The 26,658-nt window shown below is 39.0% G+C and overlaps 3 protein-coding genes and 1 pseudogene across 3 annotated transcripts in view; 1 reads left to right on the plus strand and 3 right to left on the minus strand.

The window, feature by feature from the left end:
• The window catches only part of LOC137491248 (uncharacterized), a 697,259-nt gene that overhangs the window by 570,733 nt on the left and 99,868 nt on the right, over positions 1-26,658 (minus strand). The gene's annotated exons all lie outside the window — the stretch shown is intronic.
• The window catches only part of LOC108182277 (uncharacterized), a 257,835-nt gene that overhangs the window by 154,680 nt on the left and 76,497 nt on the right, over positions 1-26,658 (minus strand). The gene's annotated exons all lie outside the window — the stretch shown is intronic.
• Positions 5,117-10,505, minus strand: LOC137491108 (uncharacterized; annotated as a pseudogene).
• On the plus strand, positions 13,822-22,303 carry si:dkey-201g16.1. Its single transcript, XM_068220208.2, has 3 exons — positions 13,822-13,861; positions 14,585-14,734; positions 19,809-22,303. Exons 2-3 carry the CDS (start codon positions 14,650-14,652, stop codon positions 20,675-20,677), a joined length of 954 nt encoding a protein of 317 aa, XP_068076309.1. The 5' UTR covers positions 13,822-13,861; positions 14,585-14,649; the 3' UTR covers positions 20,678-22,303.

The raw sequence follows: 26,658 nt of genomic DNA on the forward strand, positions 1-26,658 counted from the left end.
TTCCACTCTCCCCTACAGATCAACGTAACTGATGTCTCCTTGGCTATAACACTTACTATTTTTTTGAGAAATGCTTTGTCTTTTTCAGGTGGTCTATTTAAATTAGCTAATGTAACTTTGTTTTGGTTGATAGTTCCTTTAATGAGGTTATATCGTCCTTCTTTATTAGTAATCTTGGAAATTAATTGTAAGCTGATTTTGTTTGAGATTAATGTCATTACTCCTCGTTTACGACCATTATTATATGAGGAAAAGAAAACCTTAAATCCCTTTTTTTCTAAATTCTTATGTTCTGTATCAGAAAGATGCGTCTCTTGCCAGATTATCTGTTGCTTTTCTCTTTTCATTTTAGCCACGATTTCTTTTAATCAAATTTACTAACCCATTAATATTTAAAGTAATGACTCTATATTCCTGTTTTTGCATATACTATAAACAGATGTTATTGCGAAGATCACAGTGACCGTAACATGAAAAACACAAACATGAACATCTTGAACCACATAAACAACATAACGAAAAAGGTTTCCAAACCTTAAAGTCTTAAATAACTTCTTAATGAGAGGGGAAAGCTTTCCTTCTCTAAAGGGCCCCTTGTTGCTGTGCCTATTGCACAAAAAAAATGTTAACAAATATATTCAGCGCCTATATCTGGCAATATTATATTCTTGTATTTCTGGTTTGGTTTTCAAGTTAAGTATTTCTAATTATAGCAAGGGATTTTAAGTGTATAAACTGGAATCCCTTTATTTCTTCCTACCAGTATGTTACTCAATGACTCGAGTCTTGGTGTGCTTTAATCGTTTATCTTGTGTTGTTGGTCAGTTGGGTTTAATACCATTCCTCCTTTAAATGTTCATCATCGGTGAGTCAAGTCAAGAAGTTTTACCAGTCTCTCAGAGTTCTTTGTCAGGATCTGTCAGGTTTTACCCTTCTTTTAAACAGAGCTAGTGTTGTCCCTTTAAAATTCAAGTAGTTTTTCACAGATCTTCACTTGATGTTTTTCCTTACTTTTCTTCAATGTCACTCCAAACTTTGTCAAGGTCTTTGTTTCAGTTTCCAAGAGATTCCTATAATAGTTTCTTCTTCACTGTTTATCAGTCCTTTTTCTTTCAGATCTCTTGATGCCTCCGTCATCGAATTGTACATGACCGGATCGTTTTCGAGAAAGATTCTAAGTTTCGCCGTCGGTGGTGTTTGGAACTTAATCCCCTTTTTTTTCAGAATTTTTCTTATCGGAGCAAAAGCCGTCTTTTCTGTTGGATCTCAGGTGGGTAGTCTTGGTCAAAGAAAATCCTTTTTTTGTTCCAGTGTATTACTTTTTTTCTCCATGCAAAGTGGAGGACAAGGTCCTTTGTTTTTTTTTCCAGGAAGAATACACCACTGATCAAGTGGGGTGCGTCAGCGGGTGATTTTGGTCCAAGTGCCCGGTGACACCGTATAATTTTAAGGTCCAATTCATCGAGTGACAGCTCCGTTTTGATAATCGTTTCCACCAAGTCTTGGCTATTATTCACTTTGCTTCCTTCTGGGATTCCAAAAATCTGAATATTATTTCTATGGGAGTGGGTTTCTAGATCGTCCTGGTTACGTACGTAACCCACGTTTCCTAAATAGGGAACGGAGACGTGTGTCTGTATAAACTTTGGGAGTGCTTTAGACGACCAATCATTTCTGAAGATATTAAAACGGGCCAATGAACTGCTAATTGAATTGGCGGTGCTTAGCTCCACAGTTGAAACTGATGAGCCAATTAGTCTATCACGCTTTTGATGTGTAGTTTGCCAAGCCAAAGCGTGAGCACACTGACATCACCAAGAGCGCAACCTTCCAACGTCCCCTTTTGCGTTTGTAAGTAAGTCACCTAAGTCTTTCTCGCCCTGTCTATGGACCACACGTGGAGGTTCCAGAGATCTGGGCATGGAAGCCAGATGTTGCCCCGTCCCTGAGAGAGGAGGTCCTCCCTTAGGGGAATGCGCCAAGGAGGGGTCGCCGCGAGGAGTGTAAGCTCCGAAACTCAGGTCAGGTTGGGCCGGACCTCAGGTCCGAAGGGGCGCAACAATCAAGACCTGGTTTTCATCCTCCCTGACTTTGCACAAAGTTTGTGCGATTAGGCTCACTGGGGAAAAGGCATATTAGCGAATGCCCGATGGCTAGCTGTAAGCCAATGCATCCGTGCCAAGGGGGGCCTCGGTCAGGGAATAAAATGGCTGGCTTTGTGCATTCTTGGTGGAGGCAAACAGATTGATCTGGGCTTCCCCAAAGCATGCCTATATCAGCTGGACCGAATCGTGGGGGAGTCTCCACTCTCCCCGGGACACTAGCTGCCGTGAGAGCGCATCGGCTGCACAGTTGAGCTCGCCCAGAATTTGGATGGCACGCAATGATTTCAGCCGCGTGTGACTCCAAAGGAGCAGACGGCGAGCGAGCTGAGACATGCCGCGGGAGCGTATAACCCCCATACAGTTGATATAAGCCCCCGTCGCCATGCTGTCCATCCTGACCAGCACGTGTTGCCGCTCCAGCAACGGTAAAAATTGGCGTGGAGCTTGTTTACTAAGGAAAGCATCACCCTGGCGCGCTCCTCGGAGAGGCGCGCAACCATAGCGACCGAATCCAGCTCCAGCCCGAGATGAGAGATCCTCTGCACAGAGCAAAGTTTGCTCTTCTTTCGGTTGACCTGAAACCCCAACTGGTCGAGGTGCCGAAGCACTTTGTCTCTGTACATAATCAGCAGATCGCGGGACAAGGCTAGAAAGAGTAAATCGTCACGATAGCGGAGTATGCGGATGCTCGCAAGGTGCAGTGGCGCCAGGGCACCCTCTGCGAGCTTGGTGAACACCTGCGAAGACAGAGAGCCCGAAGGGGAGGACTTTGTATTGCTACGCTCGTCCTTTGAACATGATCCGGAGAAAGGGGCAGTGGCGTGGAAGAATGGAGACGAGAAAATATGTGTCCTTCAGGTCTATGGCTACAAACCAATCCTGTGGACGGACGCTCTGAATCAAGTGTTTCTCCTTGAGTATTCTGAAAGGCATTTTGTGTAAATGACAGTTCAGTCTGTGCAGATCTAGGACCTCATCTCGGCTGGAGGGACCTGCTCGATTGCATGCTTCGCCAGGAGGACAGGAATTTCCTCTCGCAAGACATCTCGCGAGATGAGAGTGCTCATCCCAAGAAGCAGTGCGTCCCGAGAAAGCTGAAAATAAGAGAATTTCTCTTGCCTTCCTCCCTGGATCCCGTGGTGAGACCGGAGTGAGAGAAAGGAGTCTGCTGCACTCTGAGAACCTGAGGCGAAGGGTCCCGGCGCTGCGAGCTGAAAGGCAGAGCGTCCCAGACTGGCAGTGCTCAGATTTGCGCATCCGGAGAGAGAGAGAAAACTGCTCTTTTGTAAATTTGGTTGCTGCTGGCCCGGAGGCCAGCAGCGATGAGTTTAGAGTCGTTGTGGACTGATGTAATAATCCTCGGCCTCCCACTGAGGAAAGCAGTTCCCCTCTTTTCCGAGTGGCGCGGAGAATTCCTGGGTGAACTCCCCAACAGTGTCGCCGAAAAGGCCAGCCTGGTATATGGGAGTGTTGACAAAGCTCACTTTATTAACGTAACTCATATTAGCCAAGCTCAGCCGTTTCTGGACCATTAATGTGGCCATCGTCTTCCCCAGGGCACGAGCAGACGATTTGTTGATGATGAGAGGATAATCGGTTGCCACGCAGAGCTCATGCAGCAAGCCCTGGGGGAGAAGCGCCCTCCTGCACCTCGGCCAGTTTCTCAGCTTGGTAGCGTTGATAGGTGGCCATAGTGTGCAGAGCGGAGGCGCCCTGACCCGTAGCAGTGTAGGCTCTGGCCATGAGAGACTCAGATAACCTGCATGCCTTGGAAAGGAGTTTGAGCGAATCTACACGAGTGGAAAGGCTAGCACGCTCCCCTCGGGGAATCGCCTCATATTCCCTGGCCGCTCCATCGTAGACCTCCATCGAAGGTGAGAGCAGGAGCGCACGAGGACAGGGCAGAAAAAGGTGCCCTCCATGCCTGCGTGAGTTCTCTGTGTACCTCCGAGAAGAAGGGGACGAGGGGTCTAGAAGGCTTCGTCTTTTTCTTCACCCCCACGTAGCACCCGACTAAGCAGTCTGGCCGCGGTTCTGGGTGGACAAACCATCTCCAGCCACATGGCCGAAGCAGCCCGGGATAACACGGCTAACATGTCCAATTCCAGATCAGTAAACATACTGACAACCCTGAAGGGTGGCAGGGGGTCCGGATCTTCCTCGGAGCATGTCAACCCACCCTCCGATGCAGTGATGGACGTCACGCCCCCGGTGACATCTAATGAAAGCACGCCCAGCTCGGAGGATGGACCAGCGCTCACACTCGAATCAGAAACAGAGCGCACTGGAGAGGAGCGAGGGGTCCGCGGGCCCGAAGGCAACGGATTAGCCCCCACTGTAACCCTCAGGCCTGCCCAAGTGCTAACGGCTAGGCGGGGAGCAGCAGGGGTGACTTTCCCTAATAAAAAGCACAACAGTCAAGCCGTCGCAATGCGAGCAAGAACTGTCCGCGAGCACTGCATCAACATGTTGGACCCCCAAGCATGTGACGCAATACTCGTGCCTGTCATCCGGGGCGAGGAAACCACCGCATCCAGAAACGCATGGTCGAAACGACATCTTTAAAAAGACGTACTGTACGTTTGTGTGCTCTCATAGGGAATAATGCTCTTTCAGTAAACTGCTCTTTCAGATCACCAGAGAAACGCCAAGGGGACGGGAAACCCAGCTTGACCACCGCTAACACGTCTTCTCCCACACTGGTGAAGGTAAGGCTTTCTTCAAGTTGGAAGTCAGCTCAGCAGAAGGGTTCTTCAGTCTCAGATCGGGTCTGAAGGAACAATTCGGATGAGCTAACTCGCACAGCTGACTGATATAGCCCTAATTGGCTCATCATTTTCAGCTGTGGAGCTAAGCTCTGCCAATTCAATTGGCATTTCATTGGGCCGTTTTAATATCTTTAGAAATGATTGGTCGTCTAAAGCACTCCCAAAGTCTGTTTATACAGACACTCGTAAAAGTTTCCCTATGAAGGGGAACTCACAGTTTCTCTTTTAAATTTTCTTGAATTTGGATGGTTTGATCGAGCATTTCTTTCATCGCAGCAACGTTCTCCAATTCTCCAACTCGCTGCTCCACTTTGTTGACCTTATCTGCTATTGCGTTTAGGTCTGTGAAAAGGCCATCCAGTTTTTGATTGACTTCTTGTTTAAAGTTACTTAGTTCCATTTTCACATCTTTGCAAGATAATCTTGGAAGGCGGTGAGGTCAGATTGAATATCCATTTGGAAAACTTTGATGTCTGGATGTATTGCTGCAATGCAAGCTGACAGGCTATCAGCTACCCCGTCCCTCTCGGATTTTTCATCTCTTTATTTCTCCTTTTTTTCAGGTTTCAATGGTTGTTTTGTCCAAGCCTTTTTGTTTTTGTCTTGCTTTGTGTTATTTAAATATGGTTTAGGTTATCATATATGTTGTAAAAAGGAGGATCAATACCAGTGTGTAAGGAAACGCTCTTTCTATGCTGCTACATGTGTTGACGCCATACTGGAAACCATCCCATGTGTTTCTTAAGCTGCCCCAAAAGAGTGAAACTCTGTACACACTGATCATGTCTACGGTTTCTCTCCAGTGTGAATCCTCTCATGTGTTTTCAGGGTTCGTGAGTGAGCAAACCTCTTACTGCAGTGTGAACACTGGTTTTGATATGGTTTTGCTCTAGTGTGAATCCTCTGGTGCCGTTTTAATTCTGCAGCTGTAATAAAAGTCTTCTCACACTCCAAGCACATCTACTCTCTCACATCAGTGTGGATCTTCATGTGTTTATTAAGGTTTGATGATGTGCTGAAACTCGTCCCACACTGAGTGCAAGTGTATGGTCTCTCTCCAGTGTGGATCATCATGTGTTGATTAAGGTGTGATAATTGGCTGAAACTCTTGCCACACTGAGTGCAAGTGAATGGTTTCTCTCCAGTGTGGATCTTCATGTGTAGATTAAGGGTAGATGACTGGCTGAAACTCTTCCCACACAGAGTGCATGTGAATGGTCTCACTCCCGTGTGGATCCTCATGTGTTTAGTAATGTATGATGATTGGCTGAAACTCTTCCCACACTGAGTGCATGTGAATGGTCTCACTCCCGTGTGGATCCTCATGTGTTCATTAAGGTGTGATGATTGGCTGAAACTCTTCCCACACAAAGTGCATGTGAATGGTTTCTCTCCAGTGTGAATCCTCATGTGTTTATTAAGGTGTGATGAGTGGCTGAAACTCTTCCCACACTGAGTGCATGCAAATGGTTTCTCTCCAGTGTGGATCTTCATGTGATTATTAAGGGATGATGAGCGGCTGAAACTCTTCCCACACTGAGTGCATGTGAATGGTTTCTCTCCAGTGTGGTTCATCGTGTGAATTTTAAGTTTGCGTTTGGTTGTCAAACTCTTCCCACACTGAGTGCATGTGAATGGTTTCTTTCCAGTGTGGATCATCATGTGTTCATTAAGGTGTGATGAGTAACTGAAACTCTTCCCACACTGAGTGCATGTGAATGGTTTTTCTCCAGTGTGGATCCTCATGTGAATCTTAAGTTTGCTTTTACTTGCCAAACTCTTTCCACACTGAGTGCAGGTAAAACAACTCTTGTCTCTCACTTTTAAAATGCCATCAGTCTCTAAATGATTTCTGTCCTCAATTTTGAGATGATGTTCCTCCTCTTTGATCTTCTCATAGTCTTTAATTAGGTCTGAAATAAAAAAAAGTTAGGTTTTTAGTAAATCATTAAAACTCTCATCAAAAGCTGAAGTAAAAAGGCACTAGTACATTGGCTACACAAACCTTAATTTTGATGCACATTAAATGTAAAAACAGCAGATCATATTTAGATTGATCTTGTCATATCAACCTCCTGGTGTCCATTACACACATACACATTTAAGCGGATTCTTATTTGATTGATCCTAGATCATTTCTGAGACATCAATTTGAAAGCTGTAAAGGGACAGTTTTTTTATTTGTATATATGCATAATCACAACAAAACAACAAGTTTTTACAAAACTTGTAAAGCAGGTGGGGAATGCTTTTTCATTCTGTGCCTGACTGGTAAACCTGTTAGAATGTACAGCTGAATCTCTGTGAATATTTGCCTCACATACATGAGACATATCTGCATAAAGCCTTAAATTAGCACCTTTAAATGACAAATGTTCTTTGGTTTAGTAATTTGCAAGTAACGATTGCAATGCAGAATTCTAACACCTAAAGGTTTCAGATCAACAAACAAATGTAAATATTAGTCAAAGATAACACAATTAAACACATTGTGAAGTTTTCAAATGAAAAGTTTTTATTCTTAAAAGGAAGACAAAGTACATAACTACACAGCCTTGTGTGAAAATGTTTTTCCCCATTAAAACATAACATCACACCAACTTCAAGTTCTCTAGCCACACCCAGACCTGATTACTACCAAACATGTTCGCAATCAAGAAATCACCAAAATAGACCTGTCTGACAAAGAAATACAGGGTGAGTAACAAAATAATATGTACACAAACAATCGATAATATACTGACAAACATGAAGGAAAATTATGTGGTATAAAGAGGAAAAAAAGGGAAACGAGAGCTCCTGTGACTGCAAATAAAAGCAGATGACAAGAGAAAATCTGTAACCCTGAACAGAAGGAAAGACCAAAAGCTTGAGGTACGGTGACAGTACCCCCTCCCTCAAGAACACCCCTTGGCGTTCCCTTAAACTGACTATGGATCTTTTTTTTTTTTTGCTCCTTCCTGAGCGTTTTATTTTAAGCACAACTAATTTTCCCTTAAATGAGCACAGTACCTAAAGTAGTCGAATGCTTCAATATAGATCTGTGTATTCTTACATTAACACCTCTATTATCAAACAAAACACAATGAGAGATTCATTTGCTGCTCTTCACTAAATAACTATAGTAACTTTAATCAATATGCAAATACAATTAAAAGTAAAGTAGATTTTATGGCTTTATTTAATTTCTGTATAGGCCATTGATTTTAATAGGCTAAACCTTTTATTTTATTGTCAATATTTTCTAATGTTTGCTATGTATTCTATCATTTGAAGCTATTTGATGTCCCATATTTTTTTGCATCCCAACATTGATAGATTAGTTATAAAGTCAGCTAATGTTATGGAAAGGCATACCCACATCATTCCTTCCTCAAGCTAATGTGTAAATATTAGCTATATTCAGCAATAATGTTAATTGCATTGGCATATTTATCTGATGTTTTCCCAGCTTGAAGTAGTCGATCAAAAAGCTATTTAGTTTCTTATGACTATACACTAGCAGTGGAATTAACTGCGATGTGAAGGGGCGCCACCTGAAATCTTGCTTAGGGTGCCATATTAGTTAGGGCTGGGCCTGATGTGAGTGCACCCTCAACCAGTCTGGGAGGCAGGGAAGCAGAGGTTATGGGCTGCAGGGGGGAGAGAAGAATGGGTTTGATCTTAGACACCTAAAAAAACGGATGAATGTTTTTAAACTGAGAGGAATGTCTTTGGAAGACAACCAGACTCTCTGACCACAAATGTATAGAGGGGGCAGATGCTACATTCCTATTGCCAGTCCATTTCTGGTGATCCTCCATGTCAAAAGGCATCTCTGAATGAACAAATGCATGAGGAAACAATGGCATCTGATTGTTAGGAAGAGAATACGTTTATTTCACACTGCCACCATTTTAAAGAATGAAAGCTAGGCTGTGGTGGGAAAAAAAAACATGGAAGTATAGGATCAGCACTGTAAACATTGCGACAACATGCTGTGGACTACAAACCTCCAGCTGTTGCCACAATTTGTAAACATCACTTTAATATAATTCAGTTCAGTTTAATTTAAACAATTAAAAGCAGATTAGGCATCAAACTAAATTACAATCTCTTTAACAGTTATACGCTTAAGTGTCTTAATAGGATTCAGTTCACGGCACCAGGTAAACTCTGTGGGGACGATTCCTTGCTACAGTCTATGTAACTGATTGAGCGATAAAACACCATCACACCCTCGTGTTGTCTGTAATAGTGTTGTCCCGGTACTGAAGTTTTTAAAACGTCCAATTCCTGCTAACATGTAGGTGCCACCGTGCGTGTTCTTAAACAGCGCTGATTTGCCATAGTGTTCACTGGTGCCCACCAGAAATGACTGTGATTAAGCTATACAGCCAGGTACAAAATGTTCCTTTGTTGCTCCAGGCGATACTTCCGGGTATCACCGGCCCTCCAGGACCGAGTTTGGACATGCCTGCTCTAGGGGAACGAGACAGGGCTGCCCTCTGTCCCCTGTGCTCTTTGACATTGCCATCAAACCTCTTGCAACCATATTAATGAACTCCGATGGCTTGCAAGGAATTTTTAGGGGACAAGAACATAAGGTCCTGCTATATGCGGATGATCTTCTTCTTTTTCTGTTAAATCCAGATACATGTATTCCAAAAGCTCTTACAATAATTTCAGAATTAACTATTATGATAAATAGAGTTAAAATGTCCTTTTTTTAATTAAAAAGTTGAAAGTTTTATTGAGATGGATTGTTGGGGATTGTGAGGGTTTTTGGCCATATTGGGTAACAAAACATGAACAAAGGAAAATGAAGACTTGTTTAAAAAAAGATTTAAGACCTGCAACACAATATTTTAGTAAATTTAAGACTTTTTAAGGCCTAAATTTTTGATTTTGGAATTTAAGACATTTTAAGACCCTGCGGAAACCCTGTTTAAACACAATAGCCCTGGTAATTAGTTATAATAATGTAATTCTAACTCAGATAATATCTGTGAGAACTAGTAACAACTATAAAAACATAACATGGTTTAAACCCTTAAAGAAGTTGAGAAAAAAGGGAATTGTGATCAATGTGACATATGCAAATGGAAAGTACTAAGCCAACACCATCAAAGTAATAGCAGATATCTTCTATAAGAATACTGTAGGTCAAACATCATTAGCTCAGTTCAACCTTATTTTAATATATTGTTTTTGTTTATTTTAGCACTAGTGCTCAAGCATGCTTTACAAACATAAAGAGAACAAGAAAAATTATAACCTTAAGAAGGTAGTGAAAATGGGAGACTAATAATACATAAAATAATGACAAAAGACATGAGAACAAGTGACGAAAGAAACTCATTCCTGTCTTTCAATGAGTGCTTATGTGCATTTAGGAGAACTAGGCAGCATACTCAGGGCTGCAAGATGGATTTAATTTAGTATTCTTATTATTAAAATATATCTGAATGAGGATCAAATGACTGAGTTGGTGTTAGAGAATGAAATCTGACCTGTTTGTTCCTGCAGATCTTCTTGTTTGACTGAATGTTTCTTCAATCTTCACATCTTCACTCTCCTCTTTAATAAACGCCATCTTTATACCAGTGTGGAGATCAGTCGCTTCAGCAGGAGTTTTTCTGTTTAGACACTTTATCCTGTTTAAAATGAACAAAACAATAAAAATGTTTAGTTTAAAATAAATAAAACAATGAACAGAAACAAAATAACTTCTCTTCAACACTTGCTTCAACAGTTTCTTTATATGAGAGTAACTAACAAAAAGAAATCAGGTAAGTCCGAGCAAGAAACAATATCCACAAATGAGCTGATTAAAACTAGTACTCCATAACTTATATATAGTGATGTATCCTTAGAATGGAATTACATTATGCTATTTAATAAACCAAGCCTTTCATTAAATAGAGGTAAGTTGGTTTTATATTAACACATTCGGACTTTCCCCTTAATAATATAATTTCTTTAAAGTATAATTTGCAAACTCTAAACAGTGAAATCATATTAGCAGCCAATGACTATCAAAGTACAACATTGTTCACAGTCAAATAAACAGTGTTAATGTTGTTTTCAAGTCACACTTGCATGCTAATTCCTATCGAATATTCAAAGTAACATGGTAAACAATATAGAGACTTCTAAATGAATGAATGTGGGAATATAAAACTAACTTTACCTCTATCTTCATTGAACACTTATTACACACATTTCTGTTGCTTTATTCAAACAATAGCCCTCATTACTGTAAAATAGTACTTCGTTGTATAAAGGGTAAAATAATATTGTCAACAGCAGGAACATAATTTAGCATCAGATGAAAATCCTGAAACTTTAATCAATCACTTTATATTTATGTAAATGTTTTAAAACAAACCTTTCTCCAGCTGAATGCAGCGCAGGAGCGGCGCAGCCTTATGACGTCACACGCCACGCCAAAATAAAAGTCTTATTGATACATTTTTACCTCGTCTTCTACTTTACACTTGCTCTCTCTCTCTCTCTCTCTCTCTCTCTCTCTCTCTCTCACACACACACACACACACACAGATGTTCAGTATTTGAAGTTGATCAAAACCTTTAATCTAAACATTTTTAAGACAAATTTTGAAAAACGTTTTTGGGTCATTATCCGTATAAAGTGCCTTTAAGACATCAAAATAAAAAATAAAGTTTAGGATTTTTAATTTAACCACAAAGTTGTATTATTTAGACATTAGACTGTAAGAATGTTGGTGAAGCCCCTGCACTTTTTACAAATAATCTGTGTGTGTGTGTGTGTGTGTGTGTGTGTGTGTGTGTGTGTATAAGTGTTATAACAAAAACATTCACTAATTAACAATAAAATATTAAATAAATAAATAAAGTGTCAATAAAAATGCATTATGATTTGTAACAGGGTAGACAATGACAGAGAAGACATTTTTGGCTAAAGAGAGCATTTATTCAACACAGTTTGTTCCTGCCGCTGGTAAAGTGTTTACTAGTGATGGTGAAATGAAGCTTTCTGAACCAGTGAAGCGCTCGACTGAATTGTATCGGAAAGAGGTTCGTTACTCGAAGCTTTCCAAATCAGAGCTCAATGAGAACCTCATCTTCTGGTGAAAGTGTGGGAAAGCATTAGCTGCAATAATGTCAAATGTTCACAACTGACCAACTCATTCATGTAGTAATACAACAACAGTAATATAAACAAATTACTCAATTACTGTAGTTTTTATACATAAGGTATGTTACATTACACCACTGATGACCGTAGTAAAATCCAGGATTTTCAAAACTATTTACATTTATCATATTCCAACCAGTCCTTCACCCACCCACTCGTTCCAAGCAGGGATCGAACTAGTGTTTCCTGCATGGGAGACAAATGCTCTAGGAGGAGGCTTTGTAAGTGATGCTTTTGGACTGCACTCGCCAGCTGGCCTCCGTTAAACACTATACTCCGACATGCAGGGGTTTTCTTTAAAGATAGTTGTAAAAAATACACTAATACACTTTAGTATGGTTCAAAACCTTTTTACTATAAATTAGTATTGTATTTTAATTTAATTACTGGTGTGTGGGACAGGTGCAGTGCTGTGAAACAGTAGAAATGTATGTAATCGACGCCTAATCTCTCGCTATACACTTTACTAACCCATGAGGGTGTTTAAATCTTTGAATCAAAATGTGAAGCAGTCACGTGGGTATAGGCGAAAATGAAGCTTCGGACGTCACTGATCACGTGATGATGGCAGAACGAATCAAGCTCCTGTACACTGCTTCACTGCGAGATGTATCGTTTTTTTTTTTAAACATGCTTTGAAGCCTCGGCGCACAGTCACATCACTAGTGTTTCCTTATTTAAGCTCTTTGTAAACAGTTTATAAGCTGTATTTTAATCTCTGAATCTGAATTTTTTTAAATAATAATTACTATTTCACTCTGACAGGGTGGACATGTTAAGCTTGACAACATCCAGTTTCAAACACAACATGAGGGAAAAAAGCAAACACAAGTGTAGATAGTTACTGTGAGCACAGCAGATGTTTTCACCTCCTCTGAAGAAAAGCAAATTGGGCATGAGGATGCCAATGAGTACATCAGAGGGGTCTTAAAGGGGCATTTACCACATCATGACAGGGTGGACAGCAATTTCAAGGACACGTGCAAAATGATTAATATAATATTATGAAAATAATATAAAAGTTATTAAATTGATTTGTTAAACAACCTGTTAAAGATAATGAGAATATTTCCAAATATTTTTAATTTGATCTAATTTACCAACATTTTAGACTCACTGAAGTTGTCTGCAGTGTGTGGACATGGCAAAATCACATCCATTCAATGAAAGAATGACGTAAAAATTTACAAAAACATATTTCAAAACACTGATAATTCTACCTGCATGTGCGTAGAGGTTTAACCAATATCAAAACATCAGAGTTTCTTTATTGCACATTATGTCCATATAATACTGTTCAATCATGGGACATCAAAGGCACTTTTTAGTGATAATGACCAAGCTAGTAAAACTAAAACATGAAGTAGTAATGGGTACTTTTATACTTAAAGGGCACCTATTTTACCCCTTTTCAGCATTTAATATAAGTTTGTGTCTCTAGAATGTGTCTGTGAAGTGTCAGCTAAAAACACCCATCAGTTTATTTGTTATACCTTTTTCTGCTTTACACACTTAGTCTTAGTGGATTAAACAAGTTTTTTTTTAATTGTCTTAAAAATGTTTAGAGTAAAGGTTTTGATTTCCAATTCCAAATACTGAAAAAAAAAAATATATATATATATATATATTTGTGTGTGTGTGTGTGTGAGGTGAGAGAGAGAGGGGGAGAGGGAGAGAAAGTGGAAAACGAGGGATAAATGTAGTCAAGAAGTCATGACTGCAACAGCAAGTGGCAAAAAAGCGAAACAAAAGAAAAGACTTTTATTTTGGCGTGGTGTGACGTCATAAGTCTGCGCCGCTCTTGCGCTGGATTCAGCTGGAGAAAGGTTTGTTTTAAAGCGTTTACACTTATACACGTATATAAAGCGATTGATTAAAGTTTCAGGCTTTTTTCATCCGATGCTAAATTATGCTGTTAATGCATAATGCTGCTGTTGACAACATTATTTTAACGCTTTATACTATGTAGTATTATTTTACTTAGTAATGAGGGCTATTGTTTGAATAAACTAAAGAAACAGAAACAGTGTGTAATAGGTGTTTTAATGAAGGTTTAATTGATTAAAAAGCATAATGTCATTCCATTCTAAATGTACATCACTATATATGAGAAACGTAGTAGTTTTTATTAGCTCATTCTTTCTAGCTCAGACTGAAGTTGGTTTTATATTCACACATTCGTTCATTTATAAGTCTCTATATTGTTTACCGTGTTACTTTGAATATTCAATTTGAATCAGCATGGCAAGAATGACTTCTAAACAACATTGTTTATTGGTTTGTGAACAATGCTGTACTTTGATAGTCATTGGCTGCTAATATGATTTCACTATTTAGAGTTAAAAAATAATACTTTTATGAAATTATATTATTAAGAGAAAAGGTCTGAATGTGCGAATATAAAACCAACTTTACCCCTATGATTAGACATACCTGATTTTTTTTTTGTAACTGTTGAAGCAAGTGTTGAAGAGAAGTTATTTTGTTTCTGTTCATTGTTTTATTTATTTTAAACAGGACATTTTTATTGTTTTGTTCATTTTAAACAGGATAAAGTGTCCAAACACAGAGAAAAACTCCTGCTGAAGCGACTGATCTCCACACTGTTATAAAGATGGCGTTTATTAAAGAGGAGAGTGAAGATGTGAAGATTAAAGAAACATTCACAGTCAAACAGGAAGATCTGCAGGAACAAACAGGTTAATTTTCATTCTCAAAAACCAACTCAGTCATATAGGGTAAAGTTGATTTTATATTCGCTCATGCGTTCATTTAGAAGTCTCTATTTTGTTTACCATGTTACGTTGAATATTCGATTCAACGAATCCGATATTCGGAATTAGCATGCAAGTGTGACTTCTAAATAACATTAACACTGTTTATTTGACTGTGAACAATGCTGTACTTTGATAGTAATTGGCTGCTTATATGATTTTGCTATTTTGAGTTTGCAGATAATACTTTTATTAAGTTATATTATTAAGGCAAAAAGTCTGAATGTGTCAATATAAAACCAACTTTACCTCTATCTCAGTCATTTGATCCTCATTCAGATATATTTTAATAATAAGAACACCAAATTAAATCCATCTTGCAGCCCTTAGTGTGCTGCCTAGTTCTCCTGAATGCACATAAGCACTCATTGAAAGACAGGAATGAGTTTCTTTTGTCACTTATTCTCATGTCTTTTGTCATTATTTTATGTATTATTAGTCTCCCATTTAGTACGCCTCAGAACGCTTATGGGCGCACAAATGAGCGCTAATGCATTTGCTATAAAAACGCCTCAAAACCACTCTTGCGCCAAGCTGATACTAGCAAAGGACTATTGCGCCGCACCTTGCGCTACATTGCGCTGGGTGTATGATAAGGCCCTGAGTCTTCTTTACTTTACTTTACTGTAAACATGACATCGTCTTCATTTTTTGTTATGTGGATGGCTAGTGGCCTAAACGAATCCGGTAGTCCTCGGAGAACCATCGCTATGGTTAGTCCATCACTCATTAATTCTCCAGCATTCCTTAGAGCTGTAATGTTGTTTTCTGCTCGTATCAAATAGTCTGTAACGCTCTTACTGTCACTCGTGCAGCTGAGTCAATGCTGTGTACATGTTTATTATGCGTGGTTTACTTTTGCCTGAATAATGCTCTTTCGGTATTTTTAGGGCTTTTCTCCTGTCATCGGCTGCATCGTGTCTACCAGTCATAGGCTTTTATCATTGATCAGTTCAGCATAACAATCAGTGTTCTTCCGCCTGTCCTCGGCTAGTTGCTCTGCTTCAGCATCAGTAGGCTGATGTAATATAGTTTCTTTTAGCTTCAGAGTGTGTAAATATCCTAGAAATTTTGGCTCCCATAGATCAAATTTTTCTTCTGATCCATCGAACATAAACTGCGGTGCTAGATATCCTCCCGCTCTGCTTACCATCTTTGCTTACTTTGCACCTGAATACAACGTGTTAACTTCGCTTTCTTAAAAACGATCGCTTGTCTCGCTGCCTGGGCCCATAACCTGTTGAGCTTGGAGTGCGTAGCTTAGGCACTAGACAGAACGAATCATTTTATCAGCGTCTTTTATTACTCACTTTCACATGCTCTCTCTGTACAGCATGAACACGAGACGGTAACACTTCTGCTTATCAACAGTATAACGTGGAGACTAGAGCTGCAACAACGAATCGATTAAATCGATAAAAATCGATTACTAAAAGCGTTGGCAACGAATTTCATTATCGATTCGTTTGTTTCAATTATGCAGCATTTTAACTGCCTAATAATTCATTTATGTTTTAGATATGTAAATACACACAAGTACTAGTAAAACAAGACAATTAGTTTGTAAAACACACAAGAAAGTCTAACAATCCATTCAAATATAAATTGCCGATGTGTTTATTCATATCAGATACACATTACACATAGTGAAAGTAACTATAAAGTTGAATCTAGGCTTTTCTAAGTTCACCAAACATTTACTTGCATGTATTTTTGGAGTAACTTATGAATGTACCTGCTGAATCCTGCGTGTTCTGCTTTTATGAATGAGGCAGCGGCCGCAAGTAAACATGGAGACGTCCATCTCATGTTATAAATCACGATTACTTGCACGTTTATGTGAATTGGAATATCAGGTAGTTGATGGCATGATGAGCAAGTGTGTGAATGTTATCTTTTTTGGATCATTAATTTTTCCATCTGTTGTCATGTATAGCTGCACTGCAGAAAACTTTTCTTTCTTAATCATTTTGTCTCGTTTCCAGTTCATATATCTAAAAAAATATTACATCAAGACCAGACAAGAAAAATAGCATGAGAAAACGAAGTGATGCTGTTTGAGATTATATCTTATTAAGATAAATTTTCTCACCCCATTGGCAAATAATTAGCTTGTTTTAAGCAAACTATCATTAAAGTTTGAGGTTAAGTGATTTCTTATGGAATTTCATGTGTCTATTAAGTATCTTCATTTAAAAACATTTACATATTTGGATTGAAAACAGTTTATTATTATTATTATTATTATTATTATAGGCATGAGCTTTTTTGAATAAAGGGTTGGAAAGGGCTTTTTTTTTATCCGATTAATCGAAAAAATAATCAACAGATTAATTGATCATTAAAATAATCATTAGTTGCAGCCCTAGACGTTAAACACGTAAACAACATGATGTCATCACTACAGTACCGTAATACACTGAAACATAATTATGAACCCCTCAGTGATAAATATTAATACAATTAGCAAGAGTGCCAGTTAGGGATGTAACTGTATCAGAATTTCATGGTACGATAATACCTTGGTATGAATGGCACGGTACGGTATTTATTGAATAATTTACAGGAAAAACAAAACTACTTAAAACTACTAAGACTCGAAAAAAGTACCAAAAGTGTTTATTTACCTTAGCACTGAACATATCAATGACATACAAATTAGCCATCTATCTGTAAGTTTCGAAACAAGAACTTCAATTTTTCAATTTTAATAACAAAAAACTATTAAACCATATTAAAAAAAAATAAAGTTTCAATTTAGTATTGTTGAAAACTCATCACATTCACCATTTAATCACTCACTCACTTAGATAGAGATGGGTTTTTTAAGAAAAATTATCATATAACTATAATCTGGTAAAAGCTGGGATCTCTGGGCATGTCCCCGGCAACAGAAGAAAAAAAAAAAAACCTCTCATTTGGGACTGAGGTTTCTGGGACAGAGAGATATGATTTAGCCAAGGTTGACAGCAGTGGGTAACGTTGTGCATTGTCTCTCCACCACTTGAGAGGACAAGCCATGAGTGAGATAGAGGTCTCTTTATGGTACAAGTCAATGTCTGCATCAATCTAACAAGTGTGCTGTGTTCTGCAGTCACCATGACTGTCTTTAGTCGTATTCCCCGACTTATATTTTACCATAGTCTGGCAGTGCCTGCATACTGTTTTTTTCTTTGTCTGTCACCTTTTCTCCTTTATCGTATCTTTTTAGAAAGAAACCGAATTTTTTCCACACATCCGATTTAAAACCCGCTTTAGGTTCGATCATTTCCAGCTCTTTTTCTTCCCCTCTACTAGCAACACACTCCATTTCCGCATTACTGGATCTGTAGTAACAACAGACCGGAAAGAATGATGGCCACGCCTAGGCTGATGGGAATTGTAGTTCCCGCTACCTCCCATTCGCTTCATTTGCCTAAGCAAACTTTTTTCAGAAATATAGTTTTATTGAGTCATGCACCTACGGTAACATTGAAAACAATTACTATTGCGGTATGACGGTATTTACAATATTGTTACATCCCTAGTGCCAGTACTTTAATATAAATAATACGCAGTTATCACAGGTAATAGACACAGTGGAGAAAACTCGCACTAAAGGCACGATTGTGTCCGGATCCAATATTATCGCTTAAACAGACAAGAGGAGAGGAAAGCCAGCGCAGCAGGTCAAATGTACAAAGTGAGAGAGAGGCAGAGATGTAGTTTTACAGCATTTCTCTGTATAGTGAATTAGTGGCTCGTGTGCTGTGCAGCTTTCACTCGCCCTTGCCTCTGTCCTAGTATTGCGACATCGTGCATAGGAGATGAATGACGTTAGTATGTAATAACCGGTTATGATCTATTACTGAACCAATATCGATCATTTTCACACCGCTAGTAAAGAGTAACGATGCAGCACATAAAAAGTTTATCAGAGTAAAAGTATTAAACTTATCGAAAATATGTACTTAAGTAAAAGTGTAAGTAGGAGAAAAATACAATACTCCAGTAAAGTACAGATACTGCCTTTTAGTACTTAAGTACAGTAGTGAAGTAGTTCTACTTCTTTACTATACATCTTTAGAAAGGTGCACATTTCAGCCTTTATGCAGATGTTGTACAGATATGTCTCATGTCTGAGAGGTAAATATTCAGCTGTTACCTCAGAACTTTTTTTTTTCTGATGCGTTTACCAGTCAGGCACAGAATGAACAAGTATTCCCTGTCATTTTGTTGTAATTATAAATATATACAAATAAAAATAGGCCATTAACAGTGTAACTACCCGCTGGTTATTAAACAGTCCACACTTCCAAATACTGATGTCCACCATGCGTTTCATTTAATGAACACCGTGAAGACTAAAAGATAAACAAATAAACAAACCAAATGTTTCACACAAACACAAAATCAAAAGGACATCAAAATAAACAAATAATATATAAAACAATGTTTAGTTTACCGTGTTGGCCTGATAACCAGCTGTAAAATAAGCAGGTGCATTAAACAGGTGCTTGCATTGAGATCTCACTATCCTGAGTGACCATACAAACTCTCGCAGGTTAAATCAATCAATGAGAATCATGTGACTTTCCACTCAAGCCAACCGGCAACAAAGAAATTAGTAACAAACATATACCAATACACATTCAAATAATGAAATTCAAAACCATAAACAAAATTACAAGCTGACCAATCAGCGTCAGCTACAAACAGCTTGCAAATCTGTGTCTTATTAATATGACCAAAAATACTTTTATGAGAAACTTGGAAAACTGGACTGACACGGTTTCAATTTACTATAACTTCTATGTTAAGTGTCTTTTACACAATTTACATTGTAAAAGCACTAGATAAATGAAGATGATTGGAATCTGCTTAAATGTGTACACGTTAATAGACCAAACAAACTATGATCTGATTTATTTTACATTTAATGTGCATCAAAGTTACAGTGTGTGTGTGTTTTGATGAGAGTTTTTAAGACTTAATGAAAACTAATGTTTATTCATTTCAGACCTAATTGGAGACAAGGAGGGGAGTAAAGAGGAGGAACATCATGTTAAAATTGAGGACAAAACTCATTTACAGACTGATGGTATATTGAAAAGGAGAGACGAGAATCGTTTCACTTGCACTCCGTGTGGAAAGATTTTGGGAAGCAAAAGCAAACTTAAGATTCACATGAGCATCCACACAGGAGAGAAACCATTTACATGCACTCAGTGTGGGAAGAGTTTCAGCAAATCATCATCCCTTAATCAACACATGAGGATCCACACTGGAGAGAAACCATTCACATGCACTCTGTGTGGGAAGAGTTTTAGCTTATCATCATCCCTTAATCTACACATGAGGATCCACACTGGAGAGAAACCATTTACATGCACTCGGTGTGGGAAGAGTTTCAACTGCTCATCAAACCTTAGTAAACACATGATGATCCACACTGGAGAAAAACCATTCACGTGCACTCAGTGTGAGAAGAGTTTTAGGATATCATCATCCCTTAATCTACACATGAGGATCCACACTGGAGAGAAACCATTCACATGCACTCAGTGTGGGAAGAGTTTCAGCCAATCATCATCTCTTAATAAGCACATGAGGATCCACACTGGAGAGAAACCATTCACATGCACTCAGTGTGCGAAGAGTTTCAACCGATCAGAACACCTTAATCTACACATGAGGATCCATACCGGAGAGAAATCATTCACTTGCACTGAGTGTGAGAAGAGTTTTACCTGCTCATCAAACCTTAATCTACACATGAGGAAACACACTGGAGAGAAACCATACGCATGCACTCAGTGTGGGAAGATTTTCAGCCAATCATCATGCCTTAATCTACACATGGTAAGCCACAACGGAGAGAAACCATGACCTACGAAACTCTGACGGACTCTGACCTGCGAAATCGCATCACTTGACTGTGTGAGACCAATCGAAGATCAAAACATGACCTCTCTGGACTGAAATTTAAAAAAATGTACCAATCGCTCACTTTTTAAAATGTCTAATCATCTTGTTTGTTCCCGCTCCTTTTCGCAACGCCGTACAACAGAATTTTGCATGCTCAAACTCTATTGTGACCGCAGCTTCGGTGTGGGATGAGTTTCAGCACATCCTCAGACCTTAATAAACGCATGAAGACCCACACTGGGAAGAAACCATTGACATTCACTCAGTGTAAGAAGAGTTTTAACCGATCAGCAAACCTTAATGAACACATGAAGATCCACACTGGTGTGAAAGAGTATATGTGTTTTGAGTGTGAGAAGACTTTTATTACAAAATTGAAACTGCACCAGATGTTTTACACTTGAGAGACCGTACAAGTGTTCACACTGTGACAAGAGGTTTAATCAGTGAACACATCTGAATCACACAAAAGAGGATTCACACTGGAGAGAAACTGTACATCTGAAATCTGATGTGTCTACAGAATTGGACAAAAAGTTGCAGACATTACATGAATGCAGCAAAACATTTTCTCGTGTAGGGATGTCCCGATACAAAATTTTAACTTCCGATACGATACCGATATTGCAGCCTTCAGTACGAACCGATACCGATATATATCCGATATCAGCAAAAATCATGAATACTTTACTTTTTTAATTTTATAAAATATCTTAATTGAATAAACAAAAATAAATTTTTAAAGTGCAAAATGCTAATTAAAGGTCATTTCAGTTATAAATTTTTTTTTATCATCAGCAAATCGTAGAAACAGCTGAGAGCAGGAACATATGAAAAAAAATATTGTTAATTGAACAACTGCTAAAGGTTCAGTGTCCAAAGTTTCGATTTCAAACACAGCTTTTTGGTGAATTTTTGTTCCAGTTGAGCTGCAAAATATCTTTCAAGCTGGGCTCCAGAAATAAGTTATTGTTAATTAATAAAAATGTGCAGTATGGTTAGTACAAACATTTTCATGACCAGATCTATTTAATCTTTGTTTGTATCATAAGAACATTATGGCTGTATCAATGTTCCCAAACATTATTAATTTTATAATAATATATATTGCACATATTATCTTTAACATAACTATACTTGCAGAAGCTGGATTGAAACACACCTTTTCTCCACAGCACATACAATAATATGACTTTTAAGAATAATTTTATTTATGAAAATTCATTATATTTACATAATATATTGCACAGATTCCACCCTACTGTCCACATCGAAAAAAATTGACAATGTAAAGACAGACAGAACTGCGAACTGATGTGCAAAGCTGACACTGTTTATCAGAGCACTTTATCTTTCTGGGCTTTTTAACGAAGAGTTAAACATGAGAATGTCTCTAATTAAATTTTCCTTCTGCCCCAAAAGTAATATCATTCTTTCTTTTAAACTGTAATGGCCATCAGCAACAGAATGATTTCTTATTCCTATTTAACAGACGATGAAAACAACAAAAATGTTTAGCATTTTACATGACACGTTTCCTTTTAGAGTGTTCAAGTAAAAAAATAAAATAAAGAATAATAAATCCACTATTTCACTCCTACTATCCATGTGCACCACTGACAGGTCAAATCTGCTCCCTCTCTAGTCTTGGTGCTGCTGAGAGATTGAGATTCACCGGCCACTGTTTGCTTGTAATAATGTAGAAACGCAGCTAAAGAAAGCAGAATCCGGGACATGATAGGCGATTTAGAAATCCTGGCTGAATGCATTTTTAAGGCGCAAATAGAGGACGTGTCCGGGAAAAAGACAATGTATTTTCACCCTAAATAATGAGCTGGATCAGTCTATTTAGTAAAAGGCTTTTTTTTCTGCGTGTACTCTTCTCAAAGTTAAAGTCAGAGCAGGTGTCCAGCGTGTCTCTGTGGGTCTGCAGCAGCAGAGCCCGCGAGTCTGTGGCATAAACTTTTCTCACGCACACAGAACCGGGCCGCTGAGGTAGTCTTATGTGTGGGAAGCGCTGGTGTTGAATTAGGTACATTGGATGCACCAAGACATGCCATGACGGAATTAAGGCTCGCACGATGTGTGCTACGTCGCAATTCGGTCCCTTGTGTTGCTTAGCAGCATATACAAAACAATGTAAAGATCGCTTGGCGTGAAGTAAATAAACCAGTAACGTTAGACATGTATGGAACCAGATTAGTCTCCAAAGAAATTCACGCAAAAGACACGATGTACACATGTGTAGCCAAATTCACGTGCATAAAACCAAATTCACGTGCGTAAAATATTTATTTATATTCACAAAAAAATTTTACGGGCACAAAATAAAAATACATTTTCATAAAATACGTTTCACAAATGCAAAACACCATTTGCAAATGTATAAGACAAAAAGTTTTGAATGTTTAAAACTTGCGAGTTCATCCTGGATGAGAATGTGCAAATCCTCTTTCACGTACAACTCCCCCTGGATACGTGTGTGTGCATTTTTGAGACTTTCCTGCCAGAGTCAGGGTAACTCGTACCTTTCAGCCAATCAGATGAGAGCTGTATTCAATGAAACCAACTCTGCGCTTCATTTGTGCAGACTGTTTCTCTCCAGCATTGCGAACGGAGAAAGCAGCAGTCGCACTTTTTTTCATTTATTTATTTGTTTCACCATATCCTCACTCTTTTTGGTTATCATAAGTATCATTCCGGCCATATCAGTATTACAGAGCCATTGTGGTCCAGTGGTCAGCACGTTGTGTTACCATGTCCTTGGACCCGTGTTCGAACCTCACAGAAGTTGGTACTTTTTTCCTTCAATTTTATTGTTAAAGAGCCCATATTATGGGTTTTTGAAAATTCCCCTCCATGTAGTGTGTAACACAGCTCTAAGTGAAGTGAAGTATCCAGCTAAGGCTTAAATCTGTAAGAGTACAGTGTTTAAAACGGTTGATTCATCTATAAAAGAGTCGACTCGTAGTGCTTCAAACGAGTCGCCTTGATACCGACTCATTAGGTGTTTCGCCATGACGTACGAACGAAACCAAGTTATTCACGTGCACGCGCAAACCCGGGAGATTTCAAACCTGAGGCCCCGCCCTCTGACGCAGAAACCCAGACACACACGCACACCCACAAACACACGCACACCCACAAACACACGCACACAAACATGCCGGTCGATTGAAGTCACACTGCAGATGGATATATTGAGTCTCTACCCAAAGATGAAACCTCAGCATTATAACCAAGCAGTTGGAAACTTCTGGAAGCTACATGCTACAAAGAATACTTCATCTGAGTTTGTTAAAGGAAGGATCAGTAAAGAGTAACTGATGGACGTCAGGATGGGTTTCTTCCATTTCTCAAGTGTAAGTACGTGCGGTTAAAGTTGTTGCCTCGTTGACTCTAGCTTGCAAATGTATTTAGTTGTGATTTGTTACTTGTAACCGCGTGTACTGTATCAGGTTAACTGGATATTTTATCTTATCGCAAGCAAAGTCACGTTAAAAACGCGACGCGTGCTGTTTGTTTATGGAGCTCCGTGCTAGAGTTCTGCTCCCGCGATTTATTCGGAAATTTATTCCCGCGCCGCAGAAATCTGGCGCGGGGACAGCCGCGGGAATAAATTTCCGAATAAATCGCGGGAGCGGTCGGTAACGGGTTTAATTTGGGACAGGAGCGGGCAGTCTAGCAATATCACGGATATTGCTATGCGAATTAGAAAGAGAGAGTCTGCGTGGTGCTTGTGTGTGTGTTAGTGCGCACGCGCGCGTATGAGAGAGCGAGAGAGAGAGAGAGAGCGAACGAACGAACGAACGAGCTTTGTGCTGTGTGTGTGTATTTATACAGACAGCTTGGCTGTCTGGACTGTATACTGGGTGATTTTTGGTTGTGTTCTCCGCTCTAGCGGGACCGGGCGCAGCGGGCAGAAAACGGAGCGGTTTCTCAGGCTAAAACCTGGCGGGTGCGGGCGGAAGCGGGAGCGTTGTCATCCGGAGGTGTGTGTGTGTTTTTGTGTGTGTGTGGTATGGCGAGTACACGACTGTCTTCTTCGTTTGGTTATCCGTGGCACTATCCACTCGCCATAGTGTGGCAGCTAAAATTCATGTCTACACTATCGAGCGTGTATGAACTGTGATTACTTTTTAAATTGCTGATTAGCTATTGGCCATTTCCCTCTCTGACTGAAGGCAGTCGACCAATCGCGACAGACTGTCATCGGTCCAATCAGCGCAGATTAGCTCCGCGCTAAGGAGGGGTTTGGGAACAAATGAATCACTGGACGATTCATACAGGAGTCGCTGGGATAATTAGGTAAAAATAAATGCAGATTATAAGACCATGAAAGTGTTTTTTGACCTTGCATGCATATTAGACTGTTGTTGGAGACCCTTACAACCAGGATATGACCCTATTTCATGTATAATATGGGCTCTTTAATACATATAAAACTGTAAGGTTGTTGAACATTTGAAGTTCTAAAGCAGCTGTTTTCTTGAAAAAGACGTAATAGTTTCATCAGAAACTGAATGAAACTGAAAAAAAAGATATTTACTCAGGTGAGGATCTTTATTTTTTTTCTGTTTCATTCAGTTTCTAATGACACTATCACGTCTTTTTCAAGAAAATAGCTGCTTTAGAACTTCAAATGTTCAACAACCTTACAGTTTTATATGTCTTAACAATAAAAATGAAAAAAACACAGGAACACAGGTCTAAGAGCATGGTAACCCAATGTGCTGACCACTGGACCACAAAGGCGCTGCAATAAGAAAAGCGGAGCTGCGTCAAAATAATGGATAAAAAGAGTGAGGATATGGTCAAATAAATAAATGAATGAAAAAAAGTGCGACTGCTGCTTTCTCCGTTCGCCATGCTGGAGAGGAACAGTCTGCGCAAAAGAAGCGCAGAGTTGGTTTCATTGAATACAGCTCTCATCTGATTGGCTGAAAGGTACGAGTTGCCCTGACTCTGGCAGGAAAGTCTCAAAAATACACACACACACGTATCCAGGGGGAGTCATACGTGAAAGAGGATTTGCACATTCTCATCCAGGATGAACTTGCAAGTTTTAAACATTTAAAACTTTTTGTACACTTTTACATTTGCAAATGGTGTTTTGCATTTGTGAAACGTATTTTATAAAAAATGTAATTTTATTTTGTGCTCGTAAAATTTTTTTGTGAATATAAATATTTTATGCACATGAATTTAGTTTTATGCACGTGAATTTGGCTACACGTGTACATCGTGTCTTTTGCGTGAATTTCTTTTGAGACTAATCTGGTTCCATAGACATGTGTTGTTGTTGATAGCGTCAGCGTGTGCTACCATCACAATAGATTTCTATTGACTTTGCTATCAAGCAGTATTGTGATCACGTGGGCTTTGCATGCTGGCTCTGGATGTTGCTAGATAAAATAGCTGTAACGGAGTTTAGAGTGTATCGGACTGCTTTTATCTGAGATTTTTAACACAGTCCGATATAGTTTTTTGGACTGATATCGGACGAATTTCCAGATCGGGACATCTCTAATTGTGACCACAATTTTTGCTTGCATATTTTTCTGTAGTATTCAAAAGCAACTCTTATTATAAAGCACATGTTCATATATAATGAAAAGTTAAGATGTCTAAATGAGTTCAGAGCAGGTCTAACATGATTGGGTAGTTTGGCCATGTGACCATAAACATTTATTTCTTAGTACTGCCATCTGAATAGAAGGATAATGTCAGCTCAGAAATGACAGGTACATTTTCTAAGATAATTTTTAAATAGGCAATACATATTTTGCATGCATCATCATGAAAGGGTTATCTTTTCATACATATTAAAATTATATTATTATTATTTTTTTTTTTCTGTGGTCAAACTGCTGATAATTAAAAACCGTGGTGTAACACAGGGAATCTATGCCCCCCATAGGTCATTCCATATTTCATAATTT

This window comes from Danio rerio, chromosome 4 (genome assembly GCF_049306965.1).
Source record: "Danio rerio strain Tuebingen ecotype United States chromosome 4, GRCz12tu, whole genome shotgun sequence".
Classification (NCBI taxonomy): domain Eukaryota; kingdom Metazoa; phylum Chordata; class Actinopteri; order Cypriniformes; family Danionidae; genus Danio; species Danio rerio.

Excerpts from the sequence above, each read along its gene's own strand:
- si:dkey-201g16.1 (XM_068220208.2), top strand. The coding sequence starts at position 14,650 with ATGGCGTTTATTAAAGAGGAGAGTGAAGATGTGAAGATTAAAGAAACA. Across the intron at positions 14,735-19,808 it reads AGATCTGCAGGAACAAACAG|ACCTAATTGGAGACAAGGAG; the intron begins GTTAATTTTCAT and ends TATTCATTTCAG.